At 45.4% G+C, this 16970-nt stretch overlaps 3 protein-coding genes across 4 annotated transcripts; all 3 read left to right on the top strand.

Annotated features, from left to right (window-relative positions):
- Window positions 1–112: 112 nt before the first annotated feature.
- On the top strand, window positions 113–5599 carry LOC147159296 (uncharacterized). 2 transcript variants are annotated; one of them, XM_086059338.1, is made up of 9 exons: window positions 113–253; window positions 512–714; window positions 786–878; window positions 944–1036; window positions 1107–1217; window positions 1293–1410; window positions 1552–2026; window positions 2590–2642; window positions 3326–5599. In XM_086059338.1, exons 1-9 carry the CDS (start codon window positions 247–249, stop codon window positions 4783–4785), a joined length of 2613 nt encoding a protein of 870 aa, XP_085915464.1. In that variant the 5' UTR covers window positions 113–246; the 3' UTR covers window positions 4786–5599. The 2 variants fall into 2 exon arrangements, with proteins under 2 accessions (XP_085915464.1, XP_085915463.1); XM_086059337.1 differs by having other exon boundaries at window positions 1552–2041.
- A 590-nt stretch (window positions 5600–6189) lies between these two features.
- def6c (DEF6 guanine nucleotide exchange factor c) lies at window positions 6190–16893 on the top strand. The gene is made up of 14 exons (XM_086059339.1): window positions 6190–6335; window positions 6412–6460; window positions 9585–9813; window positions 11564–11704; window positions 11770–11955; window positions 13409–13639; window positions 13736–13882; window positions 13961–14069; window positions 14146–14360; window positions 14766–14873; window positions 14963–15129; window positions 15829–16051; window positions 16123–16213; window positions 16489–16893. The coding sequence occupies exons 1-14, from the start codon at window positions 6287–6289 to the stop codon at window positions 16698–16700; spliced, it is 2157 nt and encodes a 718-aa protein (XP_085915465.1). The 5' UTR covers window positions 6190–6286; the 3' UTR covers window positions 16701–16893.
- On the top strand, window positions 6236–8858 carry LOC147159295 (tetraspanin-7-like). Its single transcript, XM_086059340.1, has 3 exons — window positions 6236–6335; window positions 6412–6460; window positions 6743–8858. The coding sequence occupies exon 3, from the start codon at window positions 6885–6887 to the stop codon at window positions 7998–8000; it is 1116 nt and encodes a 371-aa protein (XP_085915466.1). The 5' UTR covers window positions 6236–6335; window positions 6412–6460; window positions 6743–6884; the 3' UTR covers window positions 8001–8858.
- Window positions 16894–16970: the final 77 nt, after the last annotated feature.

The following is a 16970-nucleotide window of genomic DNA, read 5'->3' as shown; positions in this document are numbered from 1 at the left end:
AATATTGCATGAGTGTAGTTATGTTTTCTTCTTGTTCTTTTTTTTGTAAGAAAAATAATGCGCACTGTTATGACTCTTGTTTTGAAAAGCGGAAATTCAGCATAGTGACTTTGAGGGAAAGTACGCTTGCGTCGTGATAGCGCATGCTAACCAATAAATTAAACAACACTTATTTTATTTGACTTTATCAAGGCCACGGGAGAATTTGCGCACCCCTGTAACCTTTTTGGGAATAACGTAGCGAAAATGAACCGTATGTATTTAAATATTGAACTCCTGGTGTTGTCTATTTATGTTAGCTCGCAGGTTGGCGGGGCCCGTCTACGTAAAGCTTTTTGAGCCAAGCAATCAGGCTCGTGCTGTTGCGTTAATGTTTTGAGCAGATAGACATAAATGTGCATTTACTGTGAAAAACCTTAAAACCAGTCAAACATATGTTGCACTGATACTGCCGTTATTGTGAGAATAATTGTACTAAAAGTCTGATTAATTAAATGTATTTATTTTTCAGAGACTGTCCCACCCCTGTCGACCCTCCGCCAACTGGTGCCCCCTTTGCAGCTGTGCTCTGCCGCCATTTGGCAGCTGGCCAAGCAGAAAGATGTGATGAACTACCAGAAACTCCAAGAGTTTGTGTACTCCGTGACCGAGGCAGTGCCCGGACTGATGAACAACAAGCAGAGAGCCCAGCTCATCCTGGGCCTTAGAGCGAGGGTATACAATAGTTGTGTTGGTCTTGGTCTTCAGTAGGATTGTGGAATCATTCACCTTTCTTGTCTCTGCAGCTGATCTTGGAGCTGTGCAAAGACTCTGCCCGAGGTTCTGTGGACTCTCAGATGATCCAGAGCCACTTGGAGAGACTCCCAGTAACCTCAGATGTAAGTGCAGTGGCGACTTCATTATCTTATTTTCATTGATGTGTTTATCAAACGCGTGCTTGCAGAGCGACGCTGAGGTGAAATCAGCAGAGACCACTTTCGTCGCTCTGGTTAGGAGCCTCCTCAAGGATCCAGCCGAACGAGCTTACTTCTTTCAGGTTGGGCAAATTAGTTATATCCCTTGAAATGAATAGTTTTTGTTGAAAATGAAATTTTATTTTTTTATAGGAGGTGTTCCCTGTAGAATATGGACAAAAGTATGATGCAGCCCTACATGTGTTACTTTGGGAGCTCCTCTCAAAATTAGAGAAGTTGCTCCCAGTACCAGACCTCAAGCAGGTATTAAGTCCATTTTGTCTTGGTATTTTCGATTTATTTATGTGTGAAATACACTTTGTCGTGTTTTGATTCCAGACCGCAGCCTGGCTTGGTTCGGCTCCCGCCGTTTTGAGCGAGTGCATCCAATCCACGCCAGAAGAGCTGGCCTTAATCTTTGAGCACTGCAGGGCTGCTGGACTTTTTAAAATGCAATGTGAGTACACCTTGGAATGTTGATCTTGCCTTTTTTTTTTTTTTTTTTTTTAGTTCATAATCCGTCTTTATAGGTTGTCGCGGCAGGAAACTGAACTCTTCTTGGTTGTTGAAGTTCAACTCGTGTTCCTGGTTCTTCCAGACGGTCCCTCGTCCACCATTGGCAGCTGCATCATGTCCGCTCTGTCCATCCCGCCCTCCCAAAAAGCAAACCTCTCCCAGTGTGCGGAGTCGGCGCACAACTACTCCAACGCCCTCCATCCCGTGGCTCTCGCTGAGGCCGAGCAGTACAGCGTGGTGACGGTCTACACCGAGATGGAGGTCCAAGATATGGCGGCTGAAGTTCAGACGGATTTTTACGAGGTGGGCGTGGCGCCCTGCGAGATTGCCACGGGCGAGACGCTGGACGTGGCCGACGCGCTGGAAATGCTGAACAAAGCATTGAGAAAGGATGGAGTTGAAAACGACACAGCGATAAACCATCAGTTTGCAAATGAAGATGAGACTGAGGCGAAGGCGTCTTCTGCACAAGAGGACATGGCAACCCATGCCTCGGAACGTCCTGTTTTTGAAACGCAACATTCATCCATTCCACTGATGGACGCCTCCACTTGCTGGTGTGACTTAAAGAGGTACCTTTAAAAGGGAAGTCAACCTTAAACATTTCGTGACAATAATATGTTATATGTGACCTCACTGGTCTAAACATGACATTCCGATTAATATTACATTTGTGGAATTTGAGTTATGCAGTCAAATCCAGCCGTTTTTATCCATCTCAGGGGGCGGCCATTTTGCCACTTGCTGTCGACCGAAGATGACATCACAGCTGCTCAGGGCTCAGGCAACGACCAATCACAGCTCACTCGTTTTCTGAAGCTGAGCTGTGACGGGTTGTTACCTAAGACCTGAGCAACTGTGATGTCATTTTTACTCAACAGCATTTGGCAAAATGGCCGCCTTCTGATACTGATTAAAATGAATTCTTGCTGTATATCGCCCCTTAACTCATATTCCACTAATGCAATATTAACCAGAATATCGTATTTAGACGAGCGAGGCTGCAAAAAACATATTATTGTCAAAAAAAATTTTGGGGTTGACTTCCTCTTTAAAGAAGATAGCACATGTGCACAATGGGGTACACCCTGACTGAAAAAAATGTCATTTTATCCCTCAGCATTCAAATTGGCCAATCAATTGGCTCCTCTGTGTTTAAGGGAAGTGACAAAGGTAAGCGTGCGATCCTGTGAGCCCCATGAACGTTTTTTTTTTTTTTACTTTATATTAGGGGTTGTCCAAATTAGTGCTTTCATTTTGAGTTAAACGCCACAAACTTTTTAAACGTGCGATTAATGACCGCCCCTTACTTGGAAAGCTTGTACTGGGGGAATTGCAGTCGCAACGCAACAGACACGTCCACGTCAAAATTTAGCATTAATAAATGTAATAATATTGCATATATTTGTGGAGACTGGGGTTAAGTTGGATTTGACAATTTTAAAATTGGGCAGAATTTCACAAGTTACTTCATGTTAGAAATTAGATATGGAAAAAAAAATGCACTGAGCTCAGCTGTCTTACAAATGCAGTTATGCTATCTAGTGGCAGAAAAATGACCAACACAAATCAATATCTCACACACTTTTTACAGTACAGTACAGCTTTTTAATTTTAACTAAATTTTATGATTATGTAATTACTGTATGACTAAAAGATGCAGCCATATTTCTTAGTTTAACTTTTTTTTCCGCTTTTATGTTAACGAGAAAACCTACAATTTTTTTAATTGCACATTTAAAACAGATATACAATTTGTGATTAATTGGGAGTTAACTATTGAAGTCAAGAGATTAATTACGAATACAATTTTAAATTGCATGACACCCTTTATTTATATATTATTTCACTCATAGGAAATTCCAATGAGATGACCTCCATCATCTTCACTTGCTCACAGTGTCCCTTCCACCACTCGGACGACAACGGCCCGCCGCACTTCCACATGCAGAGCGTTCGCACCGAGGACTACCGCAAGCTGTCAGGATCCAACGCGGCCCCGATTCCTTCGGAATCGGATGAAATCTTTACATCCATTAAGCTTATCCCCAAAGGAGACGCTGACGGCGCGGCGGTTAACGACGGCTCTGGAAGTTCGCGGCAAGCCGGCAGTAAGCAAAAGTCTCTGACGTGCGAGACGTGCGGCAGGACGTTCACGCGCACGTCGGACGTGCGTCGCCACCAGATGACCCACACGGGCGAGCGACCCTTCCGCTGCTCGCAGTGCGATCGCACCTTCCAGCACTCGTGGGACCTGGTCAAGCACGAGAGCAAGTCGCACGCCTCCGCCGTCTCCTTCGCCTGCTCGCCGTGCCGCGCGTCCTTCGCCAACCTGCGCGCGCTTACCGCCCACCACAAGCGCTGCCACTCGGACGGGAGCCACCTGCCGCACATCTGCTCCATCTGCAGCCGCAGCTTCGCCTCGGCCGGCGAGCTGCTGGAGCACCGGAAGTCGCACGTGGCCAAGCGCTACGTCTGCGCGCAGTGCGGCGACGGCTTCGACACGCTCTTAGAGCGCTCGCTGCACCGGCAGGCGCATCAGGTGAAGCGGCAGTTCAAGTGCCCGCACTGCGAGAAAACGTACACGCGGCGCTCGGACGTGAAGAGGCACATGTCCACGCACACGGGCGAGCGGCCGCACCAGTGCGGCCAGTGCGGCAAGCAGTTCTCGCTGCGCTTCATGCTGGTCAAGCACCTGCGCGTCCACACGGGCGAGCGGCCCTTCCAGTGCTTGCACTGCGCCAAGAGGTTCACCCTGGCGTCGGTGCTGGCGCGCCATGAGAGGATGCATACGGGCGAGAAGCCCTTCCTGTGCTCCCAGTGCGGGAAGGCCTTCCTGTCCCAGGGCGAGCTCTCCAAACATCACCGCTCGCACGTGGACGAGCGGCCCTTCGGCTGCTCGCTGTGCGCCAAGCGCTTCAAGAGCAAGAAGACGCAGCAGGAGCACGCGGTCTCACACACCGGCGCCCGCCCTTACCCGTGCACCTACTGCGGCAAGGGCTTCGCCAAGCCCTACGCGCTCACCCGGCACCACCTCATCCACACGGGCGAGAGGCCGTTCCCCTGCGGCTATTGCGACAAGTCCTTCCTCACCCTCAGCGAGGCGCAGCTGCACCGCCGCAGGCACACGGGCGAGCGGCCGTACGCCTGCGACGCCTGCCAGCTCAGGTTCAAGAGTTCGTCCGAGCTGGCGTGTCACAAGCGCAGCCATTCGGGCGCCGCCAAGCCCCACTGCGGCCACTGTCGGAAGAGCTTCCCATCCAAGGCCAGACTGAAAAAACACATGGAGACGCACACGGAACTTAGCACTGAATGACAATTGAGGAACTCGTTTTTATTGCTGTTGTTGCTGCTCGGGCTCTATTTTTTTAACGAACCACTCTGGGGGGTACATTTGACCTGCATCCATGACATTTGGCAGGCATATGCAACAGTTCACAACGTGCAAAAAAAGTATTTTGGAGCCATATGCTAAACCTAACAGGAAGTCCGCCATTTTGATTTACCTTGGACTTTGTTGCCATTTTTTGGGCTTATTTTAACGAACGCTAAAGTCTTCAAACTACGTATCTGATGATATTCAAAATGAAAAGTGATTGAAATGAAAGGACTACTTGACTCATTGAGCCATTTTCAGCTGTAAAAAGTTAATATTTTGTACAGAATGAATTTAATAACTAAAGTATTTTTCATGTAGAATGAATACCTTTAAAAGCTAGTTTTTCCACTTGCTGTCGACTGAAGATGACATCACCTGTACTGACCAATCATGGCTCAGTTTGCTGACCAAACCCAGCAAACTAGCCATGGTTGGTCGTTACCTACTTCCTCAGCACAGTTAAAGTGGAATTTTTTTTTTTTAAGGGTATTACTTATATCCCAAAAATAATTGTCGTTATTAAATTCATTCTGCACAAAATACAAACTTTTTACTGCGGAAAAAGGCTTCAGTCAAGTTTTGTAAGTTTTTTTCAATTTAATTTTTGCAATGTTTGCAAAGAAAAACTACGCTACGTTTGAGGGTCTAAATCTGAGCGACAACTCGTGAAAGTTTGTACGCGCATCAGACCTGGCATGAACATCAATAATTTAGATTTCTTGTGTGATTTTCAATAAATGTCTCAATAGTGCATCGTATACATTTTTAACAAAGCATTCCCGATTGTACATCTTGACATGTTATATGTGACCTCACTAGTCTAAACATGACATTCTGATTAATATTACATTAACGGCATAGGAGTTAAGCAGCAAAATGCAGCCGTTTTGATCCATCTTAGGGGGCGGCCATTTTGCCACCTGCTGTCGTTTGACGACATCAATGTTGCTCATGTCTCAGGTAACAACCAATCACAGCGCAGCTTCAGAAAACAGGTGAGCTCTAATTGGTCGTTGCCTGAGCCCTGAGCAACTGTGATGTCATCTTCGGTCGACAGCAGGTGGCAAAATGGCCGTCCCTGAAACTGGATTTTACTGCATAACTCGTATTGCATAAATGTAATATTAATCAGAATGTCATGTTTAGACTCGCGAGGTCAAGAAACTTCCACTTTAAACGATATTTGAATGAATGAGGTTATGTTGGGCAGAAAAAATGGAAAATAAATTTGACTAATAGTGCGGGTGGTGGTATGCATGGTGAGCAGAATGGAACATATTCCAAAGTGTTATCGCGGCAAAAATGTGTAAATTCACAGTGTTGGTGTAAACTTCATTATCTTGTGTCTTATTTTTTGTTATTTGCCTCCATTTTAGGTGATGGGCTTCCTGTTTAGGCGGCTGCATTTGCTCACCACAGCGATTTTCAGAAAGCCGTTATGGAAAGGAGGACGAGGAAGCTCTTAAATCTCAGGCCATACGTGTCAGGTGAGTCATTTCCGCGGTAATCAGAGCACACATTAAACGGGTCTCATTAATCCTGAAAATTTTAATTATTCGGCAGAACTGCTGCCACGCGTGGCGGAAAACGCTCATCTTGTACATGAGACGTGGTGAGTCCACATATTTTTCATATCCCCAATAAGGTGTCTGGTTCGAGTTGAAAAGCATCCGATTAAATATTGAGAACCTGATTACAAATTCCTAAATACGTCAGCATTTTATTAGCACGGCGAGTTTAAAAATCCGCCGCACCAGAAGAGGGTGTGCACGAGTTGATTCGCGTTGGGTCGGTTCCTCTTTCTCATCCAGCGGATTTCTCGTCCTTTTCCGAATGAACGGACGCCCGGAATAACCGGACAGAATGTGCGTAACGTTGACGTCTGTGCATGCAGATAACGGCGCAGTCATCACGCGGGCCGTCATCGTGATTTACGCCACGGTCGGCGGCGCAGGTGGCGGATTAATAACCGGTCATAAAGAAGAAGAGGAGGAGGGGGGGCGCGTAAATGGAGCGTAGATAAAACCCAAGCAGGGATGATGAGCTCCCCGCTACGTCGCGAGTCCCACTCCGCCCGGCCGAGCCCCAGCAGGCATGTTGTGGAGCGGGACCACGAGCAGCTAGCCATCCGGAGACTGTCGTCCCCACGGAGCCTCAACCTCCTCACGCCGCCGCCGTACCCTCGCCGCGCCTCCGCCATCCCCGGCTACCTGCTGCCGCCCTACCAGGAGCAGGAGGACCGCCACCTCCTCCACCAGCAGCGTCGCCGTCTCTCCTCGCCTCCCGAGATATCCCGGGTGCCCCCTGCTCCGCCTCCACCTGTGGCCGCCGCCACTGCCGCCGCTGCCGCCGTCGCTCCTTGCCGCCGCCCGGTAGGAGTCATGCACCTCCTCCGTCTGGGTCTTCTCGCCTTCAGCTGCCTCTTCTGGGCGGCCGGCTTGGCTCTCTTCACCCTGGGCGTGTGGGCGCAGATTTCCCTGGCCGACTTCATGCTGCTGTCCGCCAACCGTTACCCCAACGCGCCGGTCATCCTGCTGATCACCGGGGCCGCCGTCACCATCTGGGGCTTCCTGGGTTGTCTCGGGGTGGCGGCCAACCTCCCGTACGTTCTGAGGGCGTACGGCTTCTTCCAGCTGGCCGCGCTCGTGGCCGGCTTGGCCGGCGGACTTTGCGGTCTCTTCTACCGGGAGGACATCGCCGGGGGGTTTCGTAGCGGTCTACAGCGAGCCGTGGCCGGATACACTGAGGACGAAGGCCGTGCTGATGCGCTAGATAGCCTACAGAGGGCGCTGCAGTGCTGCGGGGCAGAAGGATGGCGCGACTGGCTGACCTCGGACTGGGCTTTCCAGCATATGCCCTTCCTGCCCAATGAGAACGGCACCCTGGGGTCCTTGCCGGACAGCTGTTGCATGCGGCGCAAAGGTTGCAGGAACAGGCCGCTGCCCGCGGAGGACAACGACGGCGTGGTCGCCGCGGGCATCCACCCCCACGGATGCTTCCGGAAAGTCTTCAGCCTGGTCAACGACAACGTGTTCCACATCGCCGCCACCGTGCTGGGATTGGCCTTCACCCAAATCGGCGGCATCGCTTTGGCGTGCTTGTTGGCTAACAGGCTAGCGCCGCGGCAACAGCAACGTGTCGTGGCAAATTAATTCTAAAAAAAACTCATTGTTATAATTTGTAAGATTTTAGAGTTTTGGCGTCACTGAAAGCATGTTAAAGACATTTTCCTGCATGAAAACATGGCAAGACGGTAATCCCCGCAGGTTCAAGGTTCACCATTGGTGAATTTTTTTTAACGCCCCAACATGCCCCAAAGCCCTCCCTAAAAAAGGAAAGTAGTACAGTCGGTACAAGGATTAGCTTGTGTTAATTGGCACATAAAGTTGTGTTTTTGAAATGAAATCACCTGAAAGCCATTTGTTTTTAAGGTTAATTTGAAACATTATTAAACTGTGAAGGATTACTGTACTTTACATGAGAAGAAAAAATGGAGTTGCATGATTTCAGGTGAGGTTTAGCCTCAAGATCACTTTCGATGCAGTGGCTAACAGCTAAAGGTGCTCGCCATAAAATGTGAAATGTTTACGTCTCTGTTTTAAATGTTGTCTGAAAAGTTAGGTTAGTTATATAAGTTTAAAAAAAATACAATACTGTATGTTGTTGTAATTTATATAGTGAACTGCTAAGCAGTTTTTTTTAAAATGTATATATGTCTAGCATTCTGTTAGCCTAGCATAGTGTAGAAATCTTCTTGTTGTAGTGACTGTGCCAAATTCGCACAAAAACAGCACGTGTACATTTTTAAACATCACTTTTTTACAGCAACTGATATGTTTTGAGGATGCTACGCTAAGCTAACCCTGTGCTGCCTTAGCTTCAAAGGCCTTGTAATTCATTTGAAATGTCTTCATGTCTCGTCATTTATGTAGGCTAGGAGACGTCATTCTGTGTTCAGTTTTTATTTACTATGATTGTGTCCGTATAACAATAAAGCATGGATGAAAGTATTATGTGTCCATGATAAATAATCAATACAATCGTCGCAGATTAGGATATTGATCCGGCCGTTTTAAAACGGCCGTTACGCTCTGTGGCAATGTTTGTAAATAATGGCGGCGTACGCCACACAGTGATGATGACATGCGCCCTTGTGGGAGGAACACAACAGCAAATCATTAGATCCTAAGATTTCAACGATATAAAGTCCTGTATCAGCCCACCATTTTCAGGACCTAATTATGCTATTGATTAGCCTACATTATGGTCTGTCTAGCGAGGCTTGCGCTACACTGCACTGACCTTGTTTAACCCGATAGTGACCGCACACAGAAAAATGAACTCGAGAGGTCTGGTGGACATCCGTGCAACTTAAGTCTGGGAAGCTGTTGTTGTCGTTCCTTAGAAAAAGTCCCTATGTTGCCACTTGGTCAACAGAAACAAGCGCATACGTGCATTTGTGTAAAATACAAAATAAAAAAAGCAGCAGTAATGACATCACCAAATATGGGCGTGTCCTGTGAATCCTCTTATTTGCTTAGTAGTTTTATAGCCTGCGAGGAATTCAAGCAATCCAACCAGAAAATCGTCCCACTTTTGACTTCTATTGTTTGAAATGTGTCTTGTGGAACTCATTTTGTTAATGGGGGAAAAAAAATAGTGGTTTTGTTGTGGATTCTGTGGTTCTGGTCCACATCTGCTGACATGTTTTCCCTGCTTTGCTCTTTGCACTGCAGCCTGCGTGAGCAGCACTGCCTGCCCCCACATTCCCCGGCCCCCGCCACAGCTGCGGGACAAGCAAGCGAGCAAGCTCAGCTGCGCGCGCCGGCGAGGATAGGTAGGGGGGGGGGGAGAAAAAAAAAAAGGAACATGGACTTCAAATCGGAGCTGCTCAAGTCCATCTGGTACGCCTTCACCTCGCTGGATGTGGAGAAGTGCGGGAAAGTGTCCAAATCTCAGCTGAAGGTAAGCAGGAAGTCTTTTGCGAAGTGGCCCCGCTGTTGAAGAGCGAAGCGCTGGGAGGGCAAAGGGCAGCCAAGTGGGCTTTTCGTTTATATTTACGCTTCTCTTTTTTTTTTTCTTGTGCCGAAGAGGAGTGAATTTGACCTGGAGTCCAAATATTTCACATCACTATCTTTTTAGCATTTGGTCTCAAACAAATAAATAAATAAATAACGGTATGTGACAGTTTTGTTGTCAAATGTGTTAATTTGAATACTTCCTGTTTGCTAGAGTTGAAACTCCGCTAGGTAAAAAGAATCTCGGGAACATGTGGAAAGCTGTCCTGACATGTCGCAATGGCTGCCTGCTCCTATGTGTGTGTGTGTGTTTATGGCTCTTGAATAATAATAAAAAAAAAAGAGGCCAAACAATAAGTGTGTGTGCGCGTGTGTATGTTGACCTTTAATTTTTATTTAGTCACACCCAGTATGGAGAACTTTCAATTTTTTATTACTGTTAGTTTTTGTAAAAGCTGTTTTTATATAAACATTTTAAAGTTCACATTTTCTGTATTTATTTAGTTATTTTTTGTTTAACTCATTCACTGCCATTGACGGAAATAGACGTCAATTTTTTTCTTCTCTTTCCTCTCTTATTTTTTGGTCACATATATTGTTCATGTAATGGATGAATTGTTTAATTGTAAGTTGTCGCCTGGAATAAATGAAAAATGAATGGAAAAAATGACTGAAAGATTAATTGTAACTGGGCTGGCAGTGAATGAGTTTTAAATATGTTATTTTTCCTTCTATATATTTTGTAACGTATTTGTGTTTTGTATTCAAATTTGATAGTTTCTCTTTAGATCATTGCTTGCATTAAGGCACTGAACCCCACCAAATTCCTATGTGCATTTACTGAATCTTCTTTAATTGAAAAGTCAAGTATGATTTTCTTTTTCAAATTCAAGACATAGGGATAGCATTTACTGGTGAACTAAATGAACAGGAAGAGTATTTTCATCAAATCTGGCTCTCTTAACCTTGAATTAAGAAGGTTGCAGCAGATACCAAGAAAACAGCAGAGGCCCCAGCATTGAACCCTGTGGAACACCATATGTTCCGTTATACATGTGAATTCATATTGCACACATTCGTCCGGCCGCTCCCTTTCTTTGCTTGACATAATTAGTATGAAGGATTACAATAATAAAGAAATCACACGACGTACCATCACAACAGTCACAAGTCGAATACGGAGCGCAGCAAATTCTCCGCGGCACAGATAGGCCAAGCAATGTAGCGTGATCACCTGCAGCCAATGATGGACAAGCAGGGCACATCATCACGAATCATTTGGGTCGAGTGTGTGTGTCTTGACCTCTGCAGAAATAACTTTTTTAATAAAATTTTTTTTTGTTTTATTTATTTTTTGTGTACTTGTACAGCTTTCATTTATTTTATTCAGGTATTATAAAAAAAAAATTCCATGCACATTTTTCAAGTAATCTGGCATTTTATGAATGTATTATTTCTAGGTAACACTGTGGTATTTTATTTTATCTTCATTATAAAATTGCTTATGTCATTTTTTTTTTGGTATCTCTAAAGTTATGAAATCATTTTTTAAACAGAAAGCAAATTAGGATTTTTAATGGTCTTATTTGGATTGGTTTTTGACACCACCTGTGCAAACACTGAAATATGAAGATTGATTTTATTACCAAATTTCAATGCCTGTCCACTTTTCAGTGTACGATTTTGTTGTCATTGAGGTGCTTTCCCACAACCTGTACACGGTGCTGAACATCCCGCACGACCCGGTGACCTTAGAGGAGCACTTCCAGGATGACGACGACGGCCCCGTGTCCAATCACGGCTACATGCCGTACCTCAATAAATACATCCTGGATAAGGTAACTGTCCCGAAGCCTGTCAGCATTACAATACAAGCGCGTCGCGTATAATACGTGTGTTGCAGGTGAAAGAGGGCATGTTCGACAAGGAGAAGTTTGACGACCTGTGCTGGATGATGACCATGAAGAAGAACCGAAAGGGGCCGCCGCCAGAGGGGGCGCTGCTGTCCGAGAGGAACTGCTTCAAGCTCTTCTGCCTGTTCAACCTGCTCTCGGAGGACCGCTACCCGCTGGTCATGATCCCGGAGGAGGTGAGCGGGTGGAGGGAAACGCTGGGCGGGACCTTTTTCAAGTTTACAGTTAATGAGGCTCTTCCTTCCTGTTATTTCCCAGGATTTTTTTTTACTTTGCTGTGACTCAAGATAAAAATAAACTACGTTAAACATCTTTCATTTCTTTATTTTTGAACTTATTTGCCTTTTTATTTATATTTTATTTTTGGTGCTATCCAATTAAATGTTTTTCCCTTGGTTTATTTTTTGAATGTCGAGCTTTTTCATTACTTTATTTTGGTCTATTGTTTGTTTTTTATATTTTATCTGCTTAGTATAAGTCTGTAGAGCTTTTTTAATTTCTTCAGGTTTTTAAACTTTTTTTTTTTAATGTGTTATACTTGTTATAATCCCTAATTAAATCAACACTATGTAAGTAAATATAAGTATTTTTGTTTATTTTTTATTAGGGGTGTCACAATTAGTGTGTTAATTTTGAGTTCATTCATTTAAAATTCCCTTAACGCCACAAATACTTCATGTTAAAGATTAGATAGCTCTTAAGAAAAAGAAAATGCACCGAGCTGTCGCCATCGTCTTACAAATGCAATTATGCCATCTAGTGGCAAAAAAATGACCTCAACAGAAGTCAATGTCACACTTGATTTTTACAGCATAGTACATCTTTTTAACTCATTTGCTCCCACAAACTTTTTTAAATGTTTTAAGTGTCCCAAAGACATATTTATAAATTTTGTTATGTTTTTTTATGCTATAGCATACAGCCTCTCAACTGCACAAAACGGTTGAAGCAATGGTAGTTATTACAAAAACGGCCAGCAGGTGGCAGCAGAGTAGAAGAGATAAACCAGGGCCATGTTAAAAACAAGCTGGTTTACGCACAGTTCTAAGCAGATTTGTGAATAATGATGAAATTGAGCTATATTCTAATGCTAATTGCTGCAAAATGGAAACAGATGGAAATGTACTTTTTTCCTGATGAAAGAGAATCTTACCTTCCTTTTGGTAGGTTCCATGTTTTTTTATATCAATAGAACGCAATATTCTGTGGGCCTTTCAAAATCCAGTAAAACAGCCGGGAGCGAAGGGGATTGCTCCAGTGGAAATGTCTGGGAGTGAATGAGTTAATTGTTACTCAATTTGATCAATTATTATGAAATTACTGAATCAATGACTAAATGATTCAGACATATTTCTGTTGGTTTAAATTTTTTTCCACTTTTATGTTAAGAGTATGAAAATTTTGAAAAAATATATTTTACTGTACATTTAGAACCGATACATCGTGAGTTAACTATTGAAGTCACGCGATTAATTACAATTTAAAAAATGTAATCGCCTGACACGCAGGAATTTCATATATTTGTATGTATTTACATTTTGCATTGCGGAGCTATTTTGCTGTCATACATATGATGATGATAATAATAAGAAGAAGAATCCACTCAGAATATATTTATTACTGATCAAGGTGGAGTATCTACTCAAGAAAATCAGCGGCGCCATGAGCCAGGAGTGGGACGGCAAGCCCCTGGAGGACCTGGCGTCCCAGCATCCCACGCTGCACGAGGACGGCCTGTCCGTCTGGAGCTTCCTGGAGCACGTGGACGCCGGACGCCTCCTGCGCGTCACCAGCGCCGAGGCCTTCAGCCTGGCGTTGCACGAGGTCTTCCTGGAGATGTACCACAATGTCCTGAAACGGGTGCGTGTGAGCCGGCCGGGTGCCGCCCCCCCCCCCCCCCCCCCCGCCCGCATTTCTTTGTGATGCTAACGTGCGCCATGGCGGCGGCGGCGGCAGGGCTACATGTGGAAAAAGGGCCACGTGCGGCGGAACTGGACGGAGCGCTGGTTCGTGCTCAAGCCATCCTCCGTGGCCTACTACGTCGGCGAGAACCTGAAAGACAAGCGAGGGGAGATCCAACTGGACAAGACCTGCGTCATCGAAGTCAGTCGGGACTGGGGGGGGGGGCTCTAGTCCGCGTCGCTAGCATCGCTTTATTTTTTTCTTTTCTTGTCATTCCAGCCCATTCCGGACAGAGAGGGAAAACGTTGCTTGTTCTGTGTCAAAACGCACAACAAAACCTACGAGATGAGCGCTTCGGACCAGAGACAGAAAGTGGAGTGGACACAAGGTGAGTCAGTACACGGCACATTTTCACATCCTCATATCAGGAATTGGATCGGAACCGAATTTGTGCGCACGTCCAGCCGTGCAGACGGCCCTGCGCCTTCAGAGCGAGGGCAAGCCGTCATTGCACCGTGAGCTCAAAGCCAAGAGGCGGGTGCAGCGGGAGCACAGCCAACGGGAGCGCAGCTGCAGCGCCCGCAGCAGCTGCAGCAGCCAATCAGAGGACTCCAGCACCCTGGAGGCGGAGCGGACCGATAAGGACCGGCAGGATCTGGAGATCGAGAGCATCATACAGGTCAGACCTTGGGACACTTCATTAGAACGCGATTGGTACGAATGTGACGGTTTTATCGCGTTATTCGCACCGGGCACCTAAGCAAGTTTGATGAGGGTTTCTGCCAATAATGTTGCTTATTGATCATTCATACAACTACTTTAAACTTGATTGGTGCCCCGGGTGAGGACAAAGTTGCTTGACGTCTCACATCTATATTTATTGGCAAAATGAATGATTAATGATAAACGTTTAGTTTAGAAAAACTCATCTGAAACTGTCTTAATCCAAGAATTTGACTTTTTTTTTAGGTCACGTTTGTTTTTGCACAATACTAAGGCTCAGTGGACTTGTTAATTGATTTGTTAATTGCGGCCCACTTATGCTTTGGGCTGACGGTCGCGTTAACAGTTTTGTGTCTCGCAGCACGCGCGGGAGCTGGAAACCCGGCGGCGGGAGGTGGACGAGCGGGAGAGGAGGAAGCAGAGGGAGGTGCAGATGGAGCTGGAGAGACAACTGGAAGAGGCCCAGATGGTCAGGTTTTTTTCATTTATCGATACATTTTATTTTATTTTTTAGCTGTTGCTTTTTGGGAATAAAAACTGCTCACTTTGTGGTGCCAGATGAGGGAGAGCATGAGGGCGGAGATGCAGGAGCGGGCCAAGGAGGCCGAGCAGCAGCGCCAGAGAATACAAGAGCTGGAGGTCACGCAGCGCAAAATGGAGGCCGCACTCAACATGGAGATACAGGCGCGGATGGAGGAGGAGAAGGCCAGGCAGGAGTTGGAGAGGTGACTAATGTACACACACACACACACACACACACACACACACACACACACACACACACACACACACACACACACACACACACACAGGCGAGTGAGCATGACTGACAAATGTACATTTTCACATTTGGTCAAGTCTGCCTAGCAACAAGTGACGATGCAAAGTTGCCTTCCTGTCTAGCCAGTAGGAATGTCATATGTAATACAGAGTTCAGATTAAATTGCAAACTGAATGTGTCTTGTCATTTTTTTTTCTTAAATGCCCCTAGTTTGACTTTCAGTAAATAAATAAATAAAGGCCACTTTCAGCTTCCTTTTTGTTTTAATCCAATACACTTTTTTTTTAAATTTGTTTAATCCAATACACTTTTTTTTTAATTGGTTAAGTTTCTCCAAAGAAACATGTCCCTAATTTGGTATTTAAAGAAAAAAAGTGGGCACGACTAATATTTTTTCAGTCACCTGCGGACACTTTTACCATGTGAAAGCTGCCTAGCAACAAGTGACAAAAATGAAGGGAAAATAAATGTTTAATCTCTTTTACTAAACACTTTATGCTACATAGTTTACATTGTATTAACTAAGTTATTTAGTCCAATGACTTTAATCATGGGAATGCATTGTTAGCACAATTCCTGAAATAAAAAAATAAAAAAACGTATGCTCCATTTTGACACCGGCTCGTCTTCATCACACTTGCAGGCTGCTTGAGGCCGAGGAGGAAAAGAAACAGCAGTTCCAGCTCCTCCAGGAGCAGCAGCGGGTCCTGCGCAGCCTCAGCCCCGACGAGGACGGCGACGCCCCCGACATCGATCACACCCAAGACCGCCACGCGGACCCCCACGGCCCCGACGCCCTTCACTCGGCCTCGCTGGAGCTCCAGGATCTGCGGGCGTCGCGACAGAAGAGCCACCAGCGCCTGGAGGTGAGAGCATCTCGGCCCCACTCACACTTTTGGACAGTAAGCACGTTCTCATTTGGACGTCCGCATTCCAGGAAGTACAGGAGAAGCTTAGGAACGCCAGTCAACATGTCCGCCACTGGAATGTCCAACTGAACCGCCTCATGAAGCCAATCGGCCCTGGAGGTGCACACGCTCAACACACTTTTGTCCTTTTTACACAATATCGTTCACTATTTACTTCTGTGACATTCCATTGTTTATGACATAAATATTGTTAGCTTAATGCTAACCAGCCATGCAAAAAAACACCATAGACAGGCTAAAGAATAGCATTAGTTTTGTGGTATTGTCACCCTTTAAGCAACGGATATTTGAACAATCAGCGCCGTTTTCACCACATATGACTACGGTGAGAAATAAATCAATAAAATAAATCTGATCTTGCCCATCTATTCTAGAACGCTTAGAACGTCGTTCCACCAAACATTTGTGCCCCAAGAAGGAAGGTGCCCTGGCCAGCAATGAGTTCATCTCCAGGTTCAAGATCCGAGGCACTCGCAATAACCACGCGCCCGAGGAGTACCGGGACACGCAGGAGGAGAGCATGGAGGCAACACACCTGTCGGACGACTCTGAAGACGCGTCAGAAACTTCCAACGGAACAATATGATCACGCGGGAAATGAGCTGTGATGTTTTAATAAGTAATTCCTTCTCAAATATTTTCATTTCCTGAATTGATAAAAATGAAAATGCCAACTTTAGTCTCATAAGTAAATACTTTTTATTCTTGTAAAGCCAGGCTGTTAAAAGATTTACTATTAACTTTTTGTAATAAAAAGTACTATTATTGTTGTTGTATAATGATAGTTTTTTCACTTTATTGTAATATTTTGTAATTTTCCCTGGTTATTTTACTGCTTTGTATTTTCAGCATGATT

Source organism: Leptonotus elevatus, chromosome 17 (genome assembly GCF_054856555.1).
Source record: "Leptonotus elevatus isolate MCC_2025b chromosome 17, RoL_Lele_1.0, whole genome shotgun sequence".
NCBI classification, from domain to species: Eukaryota; Metazoa; Chordata; class Actinopteri; order Syngnathiformes; family Syngnathidae; genus Leptonotus; species Leptonotus elevatus.
Note: the sequence above shows the minus strand (reverse complement) of the source record. Positions and strands in the feature narration are given on the sequence as shown.

Excerpts from the sequence above, each read along its gene's own strand:
- LOC147159295 (XM_086059340.1), top strand. The coding sequence starts at position 6,885 with ATGATGAGCTCCCCGCTACGTCGCGAGTCCCACTCCGCCCGGCCGAGC.
- LOC147159296 (XM_086059337.1), top strand. Across the intron at positions 1,218-1,292 it reads CAGTACCAGACCTCAAGCAG|ACCGCAGCCTGGCTTGGTTC; the intron begins GTATTAAGTCCA and ends TTTTGATTCCAG. Across the intron at positions 2,643-3,325 it reads GTTTAAGGGAAGTGACAAAG|GAAATTCCAATGAGATGACC; the intron begins GTAAGCGTGCGA and ends TTTCACTCATAG.
- def6c (XM_086059339.1), top strand. The coding sequence starts at position 6,287 with ATGGAAAGGAGGACGAGGAAGCTCTTAAATCTCAGGCCATACGTGTCA. Across the intron at positions 15,130-15,828 it reads GCCAGGCAGGAGTTGGAGAG|GCTGCTTGAGGCCGAGGAGG; the intron begins GTGACTAATGTA and ends TCACACTTGCAG. Across the intron at positions 16,052-16,122 it reads AGAGCCACCAGCGCCTGGAG|GAAGTACAGGAGAAGCTTAG; the intron begins GTGAGAGCATCT and ends TCCGCATTCCAG.